The 15,147-nt window shown below is 53.1% G+C and overlaps 6 protein-coding genes across 6 annotated transcripts; 2 read left to right on the top strand and 4 right to left on the bottom strand.

Moving 5' to 3' along the window:
- Positions 1 to 3: 3 nt before the first annotated feature.
- On the bottom strand, positions 4 to 2,520 carry DSM5745_03315 (Zn(II)2Cys6 transcription factor domain-containing protein; the record flags this gene model as incomplete). The annotated part of the gene is made up of 5 exons (XM_026745331.1): positions 4 to 728; positions 780 to 1,290; positions 1,346 to 2,110; positions 2,179 to 2,373; positions 2,428 to 2,520. The coding sequence occupies 5 exons, from the start codon at positions 2,518 to 2,520 to the stop codon at positions 4 to 6; spliced, it is 2,289 nt and encodes a 762-aa protein (XP_026606197.1).
- A 549-nt stretch (positions 2,521 to 3,069) lies between these two features.
- Positions 3,070 to 5,133, bottom strand: DSM5745_03314 (putative phosphoinositide-specific phospholipase C; the record flags this gene model as incomplete). The annotated part of the gene is made up of 4 exons (XM_026745330.1): positions 3,070 to 3,235; positions 3,297 to 3,900; positions 3,954 to 4,692; positions 4,747 to 5,133. The coding sequence occupies 4 exons, from the start codon at positions 5,131 to 5,133 to the stop codon at positions 3,070 to 3,072; spliced, it is 1,896 nt and encodes a 631-aa protein (XP_026606196.1).
- A 744-nt stretch (positions 5,134 to 5,877) lies between these two features.
- On the top strand, positions 5,878 to 6,737 carry DSM5745_03313 (glutathione S-transferase family protein; the record flags this gene model as incomplete). Its single annotated transcript, XM_026745329.1, has 2 exons — positions 5,878 to 5,929; positions 5,983 to 6,737. 2 exons carry the CDS (start codon positions 5,878 to 5,880, stop codon positions 6,735 to 6,737), a joined length of 807 nt encoding a protein of 268 aa, XP_026606195.1.
- Positions 6,738 to 6,940: 203 nt separating this feature from the next.
- On the bottom strand, positions 6,941 to 7,707 carry DSM5745_03312 (mitochondrial 54S ribosomal protein mL54; the record flags this gene model as incomplete). Its single annotated transcript, XM_026745328.1, has 2 exons — positions 6,941 to 7,194; positions 7,251 to 7,707. 2 exons carry the CDS (start codon positions 7,705 to 7,707, stop codon positions 6,941 to 6,943), a joined length of 711 nt encoding a protein of 236 aa, XP_026606194.1.
- Positions 7,708 to 8,876: 1,169 nt separating this feature from the next.
- On the bottom strand, positions 8,877 to 10,163 carry DSM5745_03311 (NAD-dependent epimerase/dehydratase family protein; the record flags this gene model as incomplete). Its single annotated transcript, XM_026745327.1, has 1 exon — positions 8,877 to 10,163. The coding sequence occupies one exon, from the start codon at positions 10,161 to 10,163 to the stop codon at positions 8,877 to 8,879; it is 1,287 nt and encodes a 428-aa protein (XP_026606193.1).
- A 751-nt stretch (positions 10,164 to 10,914) lies between these two features.
- DSM5745_03310 (spherulation-specific family 4 protein) lies at positions 10,915 to 12,187 on the top strand (the record flags this gene model as incomplete). The annotated part of the gene is made up of 3 exons (XM_026745326.1): positions 10,915 to 11,141; positions 11,217 to 11,697; positions 11,867 to 12,187. The coding sequence occupies 3 exons, from the start codon at positions 10,915 to 10,917 to the stop codon at positions 12,185 to 12,187; spliced, it is 1,029 nt and encodes a 342-aa protein (XP_026606192.1).
- Between the last annotated feature and the right edge of the window lie 2,960 nt (positions 12,188 to 15,147).

Below are 15,147 nucleotides of genomic sequence, written 5' to 3'. Positions count from 1 at the left end.
CGCTTATTCGAAGTCATCACCGTCGAGGAAGGACCATTCCTCGCGCAAAGTCGTGAGATATTCGCCCACGCCCCACCCAGTCAGCGCCTGGATTCGTTCAAAACCACGCACAATCTCAATCTGTTGAGACTCGTGGGTCATATGTCTCGCGGCGTGGAGGAACGACGCCAGAAGACACGGATCCCAGCACTCAGCGCGGTCATTGTTTAGTGCGATCCCGCACACCCGATGTGCGTGCCACAGAGGAGATAACACCGGCGAGCGCGGTTGATGGTGTCGGCTCAGCAGCGCGGTGGCCATTCGCGGCTTGCATTCCAGCATGTGAAGCATCGCCGTATGATATAGCTGAGTACACAGTGCACCCGCACCGTTAGTGAATAGGAGCGTAGGAAACTCGCTTCCTGCATTCAGACCATGGCTGCCATCATGGCTAAGCTCGACCATAGGCTGGAACTCCTGCGGACGAAGGTAGTGCCATTGGCTCAACCCTTCGAAGACCTGGAGCCAACTCTCTGGTCCTGGTCCTTGCCGGGAGACGTGGGCAAGGTCGGAATCCTGCTGGTGGTAGATATTCAGAGCATTCCCGCAAAGCCAGAGCAAGACTTGGGCATAATGGCCAACTCGTTCGTGAGTGTTTTCTGTGTGGGCAATGAGAGACAGGTTTGGTAGGGACTGCGTTGGCAGGTGTACTCGTAAAGGAGTATTGTTTGCTAGGGACTTTCCTAGATCTGTTTTGATCAGTTCAAACATTGGTTTTCAAGAGACTTGAAGATGCGTACCCATTCGCAAGAACATCCAGAAAATTGCAGAATCCAAATCCAGTTCGTAAGCCTTATTCTCTAATGACAGCAGCGGCTCGTAGTCAGAATCACGCGAACGCCCATACCCAGATTCAAAGTCGTGCTCAAATCCATCACTGCCCTTGGCCCATGCCCTCGCAACATCCGCAACGAGATCTTTTAGCTCCCTGAAAAGCAGCAGCAACATTACAATCGTGAAGCTCTCAGTAAAGTCTGGAATATCGGAGTGCTGCGCCACCGTATCCTCAGATTGAGCCCCTTGAAGCTCGTGCGTGAAGGTATGAGACTCGGCCTGGACGTCCGTGTGGCGATAATTGCGACCCTTCTGCACTCGCAAGCAAGTCTCAGAAAGAGCTAGGAGTGCATTGAGAAGTCGCCCGGAGGACGAGTTAACGGCTGTCTGTAGCGCGGTGATACCAAACGGGTGGCTCAGGTCATGAATGTCTAGCTTTTTGTGGATGCCTATTAGTTGGTTGGCTTGAGAATGAGTCTGAATCAAACAGAAGCGATGCCTGATTCTCGAAGGCAAAGGAAGGGGATCGTACCCATGGCGCAACGTTATATCGATAATGCTGTAGCAGTTTCATCTTCGATGATCCAGAAATTGGATTCGAGTTTGACATGTCATGCACGTGGGAATGGGATGACGCTTTCGGCGCCTCCATATCAAAATTCAAGATTGAGTGAGCAGTAGGACCGGATATGCCCTGGTCTACCGCCGGTTGTAATAACCCCTCAACAAAAATAGGCGGCACCGCATCAAGTACCCTCCCTGGCGAGCCAGCAACCAGGTCTGGACCTGTCCGTCTGCTCTCAAGGGCGTCCGGTCCAGCGGATAAGACGCCTGTGATAGAGCCAGTCCCGCCACTAGGCGCAGGCAGAGGCTGAGTGCCCAGCGCCAGGAGACCTCGCACAGCAAATTCGTCCTTCGCGCTGAATGTGCTCTGCGCGATTGGTGGTTCGAGAGTGACTGGCAGGGTTGAAGCTGAGTTCGGATGTGCGCTAGCGTGGCCGTCGAGTTCCCATGGTGCGAGGGTTGTGCGGTTCTGAGTATTGGAGTAAACGTCGGGATACGTGTGGTTGGATTCTGTTCCTCCTTGGGAAAGTCTGGTATGGCCATCATCTCTTTGTGTCTCCCTGTCCAAGACAGGGTTGGAGATGGAATGCCTGTGACTTTCTTGTCCGTGCCGTACACTCCGAGACGGAGAAGATGGGGGTAACGGTGGAGGAGTATTCAACCCGGTCGACTCGGGAGAGGATACCTGCTGGGTGACGAGATTATCAATCGAGAGAGGGTCCTCATTGACAAACTGAAGCCCATGCAGAAACATCAGCAATCAAAGCTCTCAATCGAAAACAGACTGGGATCGGTACTCACCTGAATCTTGCTGTAACCCCCTTTCTTTCGGATTGTACCATCCTCATCCGTTGACACGGTAAATGAGTTTTTAGCAAGGAAGGTCACCTGCAAGCCGTAACTGCAGTCAAAGTTCTTGTCAATGCAGTTCTGGCATCGTGGTTTGCGCTCGTCGCCTGACCAGTTGCCAACGTAATGATTTAGCCATTCGTTAAGCTGTAGTCTCCATAGAAGAGGTCAAGGCATTGGGAAGGGGTAACGAGAACTTACACTTGCGCCTTCGCTTCCTACACCGCAAACAGCCCGTGCGACATCGCGTGAACTTTGGAGCCGTTGTGGGGCGGGACTCGTTTTGTTTATCATTGTCGTTATCAATGTTTGTCGAGGCAGATGCATGCGCAGAAGCAGAGATGGAATCTGTCATCATGTCCAAGTCCTGCGAGAGGTTATGAGGTCAGGCCATGAGGGATGCAGAGTGCAGAGCTGGAAGGAACGGCGCTTGTGTGTATCCATCTGGCAGTGCTAAGCGCTAGTCTCGGCTGGCTTTCCTGCGCTTCGGGTTGCCCTTTTCGGAGCCTTCCCCAGATCCTGGCTTTACCCCGCGTGCGCGGAGATGAGTTCCTCGCGGAGTGTGGTAGGTTTCTTTCTAATTGCTGTGCCGAGGTACATACTACTTTATGCGCTTGGCATATCAGTCAGAAAGTGATGAAGTGAGGATCCCCTCTATAGCCCCATCGGCAGGTTACATTATTAACTCGAGATGATAGTCCAGGTATGTCCATTGATACAACTCTGTAGGCATGCAGGTGGCTATGACTTCTTGCTAGGCGCCAGTGAGTCACTTGCACAACGTATGACGTTCTGTCCCCAAGCACCTCCCCTTAGAGGGCTGTTTAGTCGCTTTCCCTACGCTCATGAGATGGTCTTGGTGATCCGAACAAGAAGGAAACCACCTGAATCCGATCCATCACAATTGTACAAACGAATTATGCGGTATCCCTCTTGCAACCGGGTCAATCGGATACAGGCCCAGGAGGCTAACGAGTCGCGTCCAATCTCATCGTCCTTAACTTTAAACCTGCAAGAAGAAAAAAGTTAGCAACCAAACCCAAACGCCTAGCACAAGTGTGACAACGAACCTGACAAAGGTCAAATCCTCAACGACGCCGGAAAGAGTCGGGAATTGGAGAACCTGAGAGCCGAAATCCGGGTTGCTGCCCTCCGCGGATTTGATGACGCGCTTGTAGCTCGTTTTCTCGGAATCAGTGCTGTCGTCGCCCTTGAGGTCAGAATTTGCCGCGTCCTCCGGCGTTTCCACGTGCAGGTAACAAGCTACATAAGGGTGGAATCCCTTTTCATTCTTGTCTCCCGGAGGTAGAGCCAGGTCCTGGCCCGCTAGAACCTCAATTGAGAGGTCGACAGTCCGACGAGTAATAGGCGCAGACTCTGGTTCTGTGCTTCGATAACCTTGAGGCTTAAGAATCCAGCCTTGTTCTCCTGCGAACATTCCCTGGTTCAGCATCATGCCCTTGTCCGAGTTCTGCCAGTTCAGGGCCACGATCTGTGCGCCGCGACGCCAGAAGAAAGTTGGGTCAAGGTTGGAGGAGTTAACACGAAGGCCGTAGGGGTAGATGCGCATGAAGTACTTGCGGTTGTGCTCGAATAACTCTTTGCCGTATTTCTCGTCGGCCTGGCGGGCTGCTCGCTCTGAGAGGGAAAATACGTGGCCGGGAACTTTGGCCTCTGTTTAGGGGTCAGTAAGCAGTTCAAAGCAAGTTGAGGTGCGCAGCTCATACCGGGTTGACTGAATTGCCTAAAGCTGAAGCCCTTGGTGAAAATCGCATGCCGACTTAGAGAGTGGAGAATCTTTGCCGGCTTTGCAGGAGCTTGTGAAGCAGTTTGGGCAGATGCACCTGCTGACTTGCTCGGCGCCAGTTGCTCCAGGTCGTCTGTGCGGTCATCTACGTCTTCCTCGCCTTCAGCAGAGGGTGGAACCCATTTGACCTTTACCAGGATCTTCCGCTTCAAATCCCTAAGAGGTGGCGGCGTCTCCATGGCCTCCATCTCCGGCGTGACTTGGATCAGCAACCCTTTGAACGCATCCTCCATGATCTCCACCATGATCTCTTGCTGCTCGAGCGAAGCATGCACTTCTAGACTGACGATAACAGGTAGATCGCTGACGACAAACGCACTGTCACGAATAGCGTAGCACACTTCCCGGAATGTCGTCCCCTTCGTAAGCGTATGACCGTGGAGCACTTTGGGCTCTAACCGTATCAGTCCTACGTTCGCAGGGCCCGGAACTTTGCCCTCATCTGCAGGTGGCTCGCTGGATGGCGATTTTCTTCCAAATAAGCTGCCTAGCTTGGACTTGACCGTCCTCTTCCGTTTCGGTATCTTGGGCTTGTCTTTGCTCTTCTCGTCATCGGAGCCTGAGCTGCTGCTGCTGCTTGTACCATCGTCGTCGCTGTCAGAGTCGGGCTCTCCATCCCAGACATCAATCTCGACGCATCGGCATCCACTTAGTAGGGCCTGTTGTCATCAGCAGCCGCCCTCTTCAAAAGTATAGATAGTATCGCGACCCACATCGGTGTAAGCCGTCGCAGCTGCATCGCTGTACAGTTGGTTCCCAGTCAAGTACGTATTATGGCTCGAGGAGATATAATAGTCTGTGATCGGCGCAGAGTCGTCTGGCGGGCTGGCGGTACGCAACGCAGCTGCTGAAGAGCTAGCCATGTAGGCATGAAACGCCGCCAAGGAGCTGAGCGGATCATTATCACTCGTGTCGTGTACATCATGCTGGATGTCCTTGATGAAGTTGGAGCTTGTCGACGTCAACGAGCTGTATATTTGGTCCAGGCGGGTCTGGAAAGAGGGCGAAAATGCGGTTATGGGCTTGGTCGCGGGGGCCTGGGACGAAGGATCTATGGCGATTTGGCTAGTACGTTCGGTGATCTCGTGGACGGCAGCCATGGTGGTCCGTAGATAGATTATCTGCAGGTCAACTCCTTGCACGATGGAAAGTTCACCGACAAGTCGATAGTTTGAGGCGTAGCTGCAGCCGGATGCTGAGAACCGTAGCGAAATCGTCGATCAGCAGCAGGAACGTGGATGTTCACGCAGCAGAACAGTGAGAGGACAGGATAGATTTCGGAAAAGAAAAATCAAGGGATAAAGAAAAGTGACAGCAGCTGAAGCTCGAAGGACAGCTGGTCGCTCCACTCATGGGGCGTGCGTGGCTCGGCATGAGCCGTGGCCGCCTGAGGTCGCCAGATGATCATCCTATGAGGGGCAGGTTGATGAGGAAGGAATCAACATGTCTCCTTCCATCTCTACTAAGGCTATAGCTGTCCATTGCGCTGGAAAAGATGTTTCTGGCTGAAGTGGATGGTGAGAAGAAGTTGAGTATTTTTGTGCGGGGTAACGGTGAAGCTATTCAGACCCACATTACTATGATTGCCGGTGATCTGGACTTGACAATTCATGTAGGAAGCGGTCAACAATCAGAATCCCACTCCAGGACCTAAAAAATACGCATACGGGGTGAGCTTAGTGCCTCGCTGATCAATCAAGTTCCCGCTTATCCGTCTGACGCGGGACTTGTCGTGAAGTCTCCGAAGCATGCTCCGAATCTTCATTTATATATTTTGATAAATCTAGTGATTCTTGAAGCCAACCACCAACTCCAACATCGATAGTGTAGCAATTCTATCCGCAATGACAGAACAAACCCCAGTGCACTTTTTCGACCTTCTGTCAGACCTTTCTGGTATTCTCACTGTCTTCGCCCTACCTAGGTACTACACATGCTGACGCCTCCAGGACCCTCCAAAGCATGGTCTCCCAACACGTTCAAGACCCGCCTCATTCTGAACTACAAGGGCATCCCATACACCCAGACCTATGTCTCCTACCCTGACATCGCCCCTCTGCTCAAGGGCCTGTCTGTTCCACCTCACCCGGAGGGAACCGCGCACACCGACTACACCCTGCCAGCCATCGTTCACCCCTCGGTGACCACAAACCCATCCGGAGCCCTGATGGACTCTCTCCCCATCGCCTGCCACCTAGAAGAACACTTCCCGGAGCGACCCATTTTCCCATCAGGGGATGCCAGCTACGCCCTTGCGGTCTCGGTCAACAGAATCATGCGTCTTGTTGGGTTTGCGGTGTATAGGCTCGTGCTCGTCCCTATCGCGGACATTCTCGACCCGCGGGGGAAGGAGTTTTATGTTCGAACCCGTTCGGCGACGTTCGGTAAGCCGTTACAAGAGATCCGCCCCAACGATGAGAAGGAAATCAAGGAGATGATCGAAAAGGCGAAGACGGAGATGGGGACTTTAGTGGAGATGCTCAAGGGCAGAACCGGAAAGACCGGCCCATTCTTCGAGGGCGACAAGGCCGGATATGCGGACTTCCTCGTGATGGGATTTCTGATTTGGTTCAAGATTGCGGATGAGAAGATCTGGCAGGAGATGATTGGACTGGGAGATGGTGAAATCAAGGCCTTGTGGGATGCCTGTTACCAATGGGTTGAAGGACAGGGCGAGGACAAGGTCTGGGAAATCGCACAGTAGATCCAGCAGTGACCGAGCGTCAGACGCACAAGTAACAATCTAAGATGCATTGCAATTCCATTTGCCGCTTGTTCGAGATTAGAAAAATATAGATGCCATAGAATACATGGTGAAGCGGTCAGCATAATGTACACCCAGTTATTGGAACACTTATATAAGAACATTGCTTCCTGAACCAGCGCGCTTGACAAAAAAAAAGAGAACTAGAGGCCGCTCAAGAAGTTGGCCTCTCTGATTGCCTTCCTCCGGGCTTCCCTAGCACTCTTTGTGATCTCGTGTCGCTTCTCCAAACTCTCCGCGGCCTCTTGCAGCGGGTCTACTGGGGCCTCTCCATCACGGTTGTACTGTGCGGGCGTGATATCCGTAGCCTGTTGGTGAATGGGGATCTGGACAGGTAATGTCGCGGCACGAGCGGCCATCTTCTTTTCGTAACGCTTGCGCTGCTTCTTGTTGAGGGCTAAAGGGAACAAAGTCAGCATTTGAAAAGAAATGTCTTTCAAACCAGAAACATACTGCTCGGATCCACGCCGCCCTTCTTAGCCTCCTTGCCCGAAGAATCCAGCAGCGACCACAGCCACTCGGGGTACTCGGAGTCCTCCAGAGCCACGACATCAGGTTTGTTCTTGAAGTAATTGAGACCAGCCAGGGGTGTTCCGGCAACGCATGAGCTCGGGGCGCGTTCAACGGGTTTGGTAGCTTTTGTAGGGTTCACATCGACATGAACACCTCCCGGGGTGCTCAAGGGTTGCGACACTCCAGGGGTAGCGGAGGAGATAGCGGAGGGAATGGTAATGTCGTCGCCGATGGGTTGGCGGGATTCGGGAGGAGGAGGAGCAGCTGCTACCGTAGGCTTTCCGTCGCTGTAGTTGCGGAATTGGACTCGTTGGCTGACACTCAACGGAGTTGTGAAAGTCTGGGGTTGGAGCCGGGTCAGGATGCTCGACCGGCAGCGTTGGCAAATCATTTTCATGGCGGGTTGTATGATTGTCGTGATGGAGTCCGAATATATGGAGCGACCGCAGGAACTCGCCAATAATGCTACACGATGTTGAGGTTGAAATGTCGCGACTGAGCAATTGTCAAGAATCTGCGGATGAAATTGATGCCAAGCCGGAGGTGAGGTGCACGTGACTAACAGAATGCCGATCACGTGCCAGGCTCATCTACGCCTTTCCTAACTAGGACTCATTTTCATTATGGATCAAGTTTCAGTCCACATCTATGAGGCTCACAACACAAACAATCTGCTCTACCTTCTGCATCACTTGCATGTCGTTGGCGGGTAACACGAAATAGATGATCTTCCCAACAGTATCTTTGAAAAAGACGAGTACAGCACGACCGCGTACATTTTGCAACCGTCGTGGTAACAAGCATCAACAAGCTGCAAGAAAACCTTGGCCGTACGGCTTCGCACTCCTTATCTTGCGGACGAGGATTCCGATTCTGTGTGCATGTCACCTCGCCCAGTTAGAGCTGCAAGATTTATCTCTGCTCTTCCCTGAACAGCCATCTGTGCGCACATGGCATCTGGAACACACTGCAAGGCTTGACGGGCCATATATCAGGCTACGTGCATCTGTCCCCGGACTTATAATCCTGCAGTATCGCCCGCCCACACAGCTTCTCTGCGAGCCACTTCTCCGCATGCTTTGGCAAGTCAATAAAGACAGAACCCAACAGTTGACATACATTGGGAGGTACAACGCTCCGCAGTCAGGGCCCACATATGTCATGCCACAGAGGGGTACCTGACGTTCGCTTTGAATGTCACAAGTTGGAGATATTTCGGAAGCAGAGCACGTTCCTCCTATCAGACTTGGTCGATATCGTTCGACTTGAGACTGGGAAGATGGTGATTCTTCTCCACTGACAAAGGACAGTGGTTCATTCACCACAGACTTTCGGCACGGTCCCTCTCAAACTAAACTGCGAACACTATGCAAGACTATCTGCTTCTCGCCACGCATGCTATACCATTACACAAGAAAGACTTCTAAAGAACATGGAAAGAAAGAAAATCTCTATCATTGACAAGGGCGAGATCCGCGAGGCCGCCATATTATTAGACAAGATATACAAAGAACCGCCCAACGCCTATTATCATTATATATCACCGAGCCCTCAATTTTGAAAACCTCAAAGAGGCACACCACTGACTTCCAAAAACTTACACAGACTGCCACAAGCATCTGTCAGTGACTTTTCAGTCTTCCATCGGAGCTCCTGCTCCGACCTATCGGCAACGGCAACACAGGCCCCAACATCTCCTGGGCGTCGGGGAGCTGCTTTAACAGGGATTCGCTTGGAAGATACGCTTTCCATGGCGTCGACGACCTCTTTGACCGAGTGTCCGCGTCCGGTGCCCAAGTTGAAAGCGCGAAAGTTCTCGACCAATTTTCTTTCGTTGGCAACATCGAGGGCTGCGATATGCCCCCGAGCCAAGTCGGTAACGTGGATGAAGTCGCGGACGGCGGTTCCGTCTTCGGTCTCCCAGTCAGTGCCAAACATGGAGAGTTCCTTGTACTCTCCTGTCATAACCTTGACCACCACCGGCAATAGGTTTGTGGGAGTCTGCTTGGGATCCTCTCCGAGTAAGCCTGATTCGTCGCAGCCAATTGGGTTGAAATATCGGAGTGCTACAATCGTCCACTCCGGATCCGAAGCAGCCAAGTCGGCCAATATGGCCTCGCACATCCATTTTGTGCGTCCATATGGGTTAGTGATTCCGGTAGAGCCGGCTCTAATGGTTTGACCAACTCCGTCGGCGCCGTGGAAGATCTCGTCCTTGTGCGCGCACAGCTCTTCCTTAAGCGGAAGGCCGGACGTGGCCAAGGTGCCGTAAACTGTTGCTGATGAAGAGAAGATGAAGGTTTTGATGCCGTACTCTCCCAAAGTCGTGGCAAAGTCGATGAGACCGCTAACGTTGTTTGCATAGTACTTCAGCGGGTTTCTGATGCTCTCTTCGACTGCTTTATAAGCAGCAAAGTGGATTACACCGGAAATCTTGGATCTGGGAGAGCCCCATCTTGATTCGACTTGGTACTGGTCGAGAAGCTCCCTGAGTGCGGCAGTGTCGCGATAGTCGTGCGCAGCAAGATGCAGGGCTGGCATCTTAGTGCCCTGCTGGTCGTGATGCTTTTGTGCCAAGTGCTGGATGCGGTCGAAGACGCTTTGGAAAGAGTTGCTGAGGTTGTCGATCACAATCACGTTATAGCTAGCCTTGAGCAGCTCTAGTGTTGTGTGACTTCCGATAAAACCGAGCCCACCAGTGACAAGGATGTACTGCCGCAGGGGGAAATCCTGCAGTAAATCGTCGAGGTTGCCGTCAAACAGGACAGACGACTGCGTTGCCGGCGTGTCCACGCATACGGGAGAGCAGGGCTCCGCAGGGGAGCTTGCGTCTGATCGACGAGGACTGTCCATTGTTGACTTTTGGGGCCAGATATTGAGCAAAAACCAAGAGGTGGGACAAGGGTACGAGGAAAACGAGGGGTTTTATCCAGTCAACTTTGACGGAGAGGGAGCGACTTGGGGGTGGCGGCCAGAAGACAGGAGTCCCAAATTTTTATACTCGGTCAAAGTGAGGCCCGAACAGTCTCTGGGCTGCCGTTGATGTAACCACTACGGTTTCGAGTCAAGGCAGGCGAAGGTATCGTGAGTCGTGACTCGCCTAGCACATAGACTCCCAGAAGCGAACGACTGCAGGCAGGGTCAGAAGTGGCAGGGAAATGGAACCCGAGAGAAAAAAAGGAAAGAGAATAATAAATTAAGAAAGGTCAGCACTTTTTGATGCGAATGGGCAGGAATAATGCTGAAGGCGCCCGCGGTTGGCTAGTATCGGACGACCTTCTAGGCGCCTCCACAGGATTGCAGTGCTATAAGCCAGGGAGGAAGGGACTTTGATTATTCGCTTCGCCGACGGCTGCAATTACTACCTTAGAGACCTGCTGCACGGTCTAAAACCCGATCCACTCTATTTTGGGCGGCGGAATTTGGCGAAAGCAGCAGCAGGCCTGGCTCCCTCCAGATCTCCCCATCCAAACTTGGGCTCAGAGGGGAGTGGCCATGGCCCAGCGGGGCCACTTTTTTTAAACTTGCTCTGGCGCGCCCCCTTTGTCGCATTATTCTGATGCGCTAGACTGCTCCATCTGCCCTTCATCGAACTACATACAGAATGGCGACAGTCAAAGAACACGTGAGGGAGCGAGGGTGCCTCCGCAGCCGGCGCTCTCGTTTTATTGCGGCCGCCCTCGTCTTTGTCGCGATCCTCGCAATCGTCCTTCCCACGTCAATTATAGTAACCCGGCGCAAGGATCATAATAATATGGGCCCAAAAGCAAAGGTCTTTGTACCTCTCTATGTGTACCCCGCTCCGGGTGCGTGGGATCCGCTGGTGAATGTGTAAGTTATCATTTTGCCTAATTTGTTCTATTTTCCCTTGCACCTCTGGCGGCCTGGCGAACCCCTGTCCGTCAGACATGAGCCCTTAGAAATTCCGGAACCCCCATGCGAGCGCCATCAGCCGCCTGCAAAAGCCACCACCGTGGGACAGAGGGCGCCTGTGATTTACCGGAAGCTGCAGCTAAACGCCGGGTCTAGGATCACTGAGCACCCGGACGTCAACTTCACTGTGGTTGTGAACCCTGGCAGCGGGCCGGGGCCGAACCCTTTGCCTGATGCGAACTATACACAGGAGATTCCCAGGCTGACGGCGCACGACAATGTCCGTGTGCTCGGCTATGTCGCCACGACCTACGCGAAGCGCAACATTTCGGCGGTGCGCCGCGACATCGAGACGTACGCTAACTGGCCGACGCTCAGCGGCAATTCCAGCCTTGCCGTTCGGGGAATATTCTTCGATGAAACACCGCAGCAGTACAACGAGACCGACTTTGCATACCTGGACAATCTCACCGCGGTGGTGAGAAACACCCCTGGGTTGGGGCCCGACAATTTCGTAAGTGTGACGCTCTGCCTGACTCACTGAGCCTCTACTACGTCCAATCTATTTTATTCTTGGCGGTCTCATTCTGTGACTTGTTCTAGCCCGGAATTGGATCGATCGTGTCCCAACTTTTCCTCCCTCGGTGAGGCCGTTGCGCAAAACCCGTGCTGACTTGCGATAGGTTTTCCACAACCCCGGGGTCGTGCCAGACTCTCGCTACCTGTCGACAGCTGACTCGACTGTCGTCTTCGAGGCAACATATGACACCTACTTGGAGCGCAACGGGGCCAGACTGTTTGAGGCGATCCCCGACAGTGACCGGAGCCAGCTCTGCGCCGTGATCCACTCGCTTCCAGACAACGTGGAAGGGTCCGACCTGCGAGAATTTGTCAAGCAGGTGCGGCGGATCGCGGACGAGATTTTCATTACGCATCTCAGCACGAACTACTACGCCAGCTTTGGGAACAAGTGGGACGACTTTGTGAGCTTGATGGCTCAGTAGTGGCCAGTGCCAGTGGATTGGTCCGAACGGAGTATAGATGAGGTGTACAAGATTTCGATCTGTGTCCGATCTGCTTGCAGACTGCAGCGAGCGCTTGGGCTGTCCAATAAAATGCTTGTCAGCCTTGAATGATGTGAGACTCATCCCGTGGACGAACCCAAACCAGCGCCTCGTTGCGCCTCTCTGCGTTTTTCGTTCTTTGCTTTTTCTCCGTTGACATGGCGTGCCCTGGTTTTGTTGAGTTCGTAGACCTCGCGCTGGAGTGGGGACAATACGTAGATACCACCCGCGTAATTTTCAAGACGCCGTGTCACCCACGGGTCGTACCGTCGCTAGCTGTCTGTAATATTTGTCAGCACTATTTGTGCGCACGTATTGCATCTGATTGCAGGACACCGTCATGGTCACGTCACACCATCGGAGTCAATCGCAGCACCAGATAATAATAGCAGAGATGTAAGTGTAACTGTCGTGGGAGACTCAGAATGACAGGCTGCCAGAACGCACGACATGCGCGGGGGTCCAGAAACCTGCACAATGGCCGGCGAACACGGCGCCGGGCGAACAGATGGCGCGACCTTGATCCGTGGTCCACTGCGTAGCTTGCTGCTAGTGGGCCGCTGCCAGCACTCCAGACTCAGAGTCCAGACATCCTTGCACCTGGACTCCTAGTCCGTACGCGGAATCTCCGTCCGGTCCCGATCTGGCCTGGCTGGCTGGCTGGCTGGCCTGGACTGGAATTGCCTGAGATGAAGGGTGAGGTGAGAGGCGCGAATGTCGGGGTTGTCTGGTCTGGTCTGGTCTTGGTAAGACTAAGACTAAGACACACAGCATTAACGGCCGTAGTATGACTATCAGACAACAATGTGTCAGGTCGTCGTCAGAAATAGAACAGAGGCAGAGTATAGCATGTTGGCTGTCGCAGAGTGTCTTGCAATCGTCTGATGGGTGCCTGGCGTAGATATACGGTGATCTCGGGTCGGGCTTTTCCTGTGCGACGCTCGGAGAGTTGAGGGCAGCTGCATTGCATGCTGGATGCTGTACGTTCGGGGGACGGGATGTTCTACAATAGAACACAGATGCGACGCTGCATTCTGGACTATTGCTGCAGACAGACAGACTATTGACGGACACGGTTGACAATACGAATTCTCCGACCGTTAGTTCCTCGTTCTTCTGGCGTTCCGTATTCCATTTCTCCGAGATCTGTCAGATCGCGTAGCCCTAACTCCTTGCGTACATACACCACCCTCACCTGAACCCCAAGTCTTAATCTAGTCCCAACTCAACCACCTGATATCAACCGAGCTCTCGCACATTCTACCCCTTTTTCCATCCATCGAAGCCTCAAGCCACACTCTTGTCCGAAAGAAGAGACCCAAGCGCACGGCCAAGCGACACGCAAGAAAAGCCAGCGCAGCCACCAAGACCCCGTACCCCGTAAACTACGAGACTACAAGACGAGCCTGAGTCAACCGCAAACGCTGGCCGTCGCAGGCGGCGACTAGATGCGAAGCAGGCATGCACCCGACCAGCTTGCCCCGATCAGGAGCAGCGCGACTTGGCATTGGCATTGGCATTGGCATTTCCAAATTTCCAAGCAGACCGGGCGTCTGATCGAGCTCTAGCAGAAGTATCTATCACGGACGTTGAGGGTGCCGTTGGGAGCTGGAACCATGGTTACGAGGTACGAGTTACGACTCGCCGTGACGAACTACGGAGCCTGGAGGAAAAGGAAAAGTCTGCCCTGGATAGCAGACTAAGTCTCCTAAAAGGAGTTAGATGTGTCCGTGACAGCGTGATTGAATTCTTCACGCCAAGATAAACTATTCGACTAGCGAGTCAGGCAAGGCCCCGTCTGTTCCTTCTTGAACTTTCGGGGGTGATCTGTTTGCCGACTAGCCCTAAGTGCGGGTAGCACGTAGATTAGGTGTGTGGCCCTCGTATCTCAACGTGGGATCTCCATCGCTTCTTTGTTCCTGTTCCTTCGACATAAGTTCGACAACTCAGCCTGAGGAGTGAGGACAGAGGACAGGATGCAGTTTACCTCTCTCCCTTCCACCGCCGTGGAAGCATCACAACAAGGCCAGCTCAACATTCTTGGAATCCCGGCTAGACTCGCCTAGACGGTGACCAGAACTAAGGTCAAAGGCCCATAATTTCGCCGGCCATTGCCGGGCGCACCCACATAACTAGAGAGTAACTCGCATGGTTGACTTGCGCTTGCCATGCTAAAGCCAAATTAACTTGATTTCCAAGCCTAAACTCTGCCGTGACGATACCCCGAGCCGTGCGAGATCGATCGGCGTCTCAGAGTCCCATAGCCCATATTTTTAGACGCTGCTGGCCTTGGTCCTGGTCCTGGAGGAAATTAAGCCCAGGCTTCTCAGGACCTTGGTGGAATCGCGCACTTTATTTGGGGCCTCGATGGGCTTGGGAAGTCTTGGGGTTTGAGTGTGAAACTGGGATTTCCGTGGTTCGATGGATGGTTTTTGGGAATCTTGATGCTATTGGCATTGCTGGCTGGGGCTCATTCAGGGGCAGCTTGAAGTTTGAAATCTACAGAAGAGAGAGTCAGTGCGGTCGATGGAGAGAAAAAATCTGCTTGCTAGCCGCTGGACTTGGAGAGAGAGCATGGATGCATGACTCCAGAGACCAAGGTGATACGTCGAATTTTGGTTCGGGAGCTAACGAGTCGATTGCTCCGTGCTCCACCGTATTTTCTACCCGTACCTGGTTTTGTACCAGTACACAGACATGTACCGGTACTTTTGCTGCGCGTATTTTACCGCTTGGCTTGGTATCAGATCTCCGTACTGATATGTACCGGTACATGTACGCCATACAGGTACCTCAGTACCGGCTGAAATACCAACGGATAAAAAGTACGCCTACTACAGCCACAGCCACAGCCCGCAGCAAACGAGGACGAGGCTGGCCACGTCTGTAAGAGGCGGGCG

The sequence above is a fragment of the Aspergillus mulundensis genome, assembly GCF_003369625.1.
Source record: "Aspergillus mulundensis strain DSM 5745 chromosome Unknown scaffold_2, whole genome shotgun sequence".
In the NCBI taxonomy this organism is placed as follows: Eukaryota; Fungi; Ascomycota; class Eurotiomycetes; order Eurotiales; family Aspergillaceae; genus Aspergillus; species Aspergillus mulundensis.
This window is presented reverse-complemented; position numbering and strand designations above follow the sequence as displayed.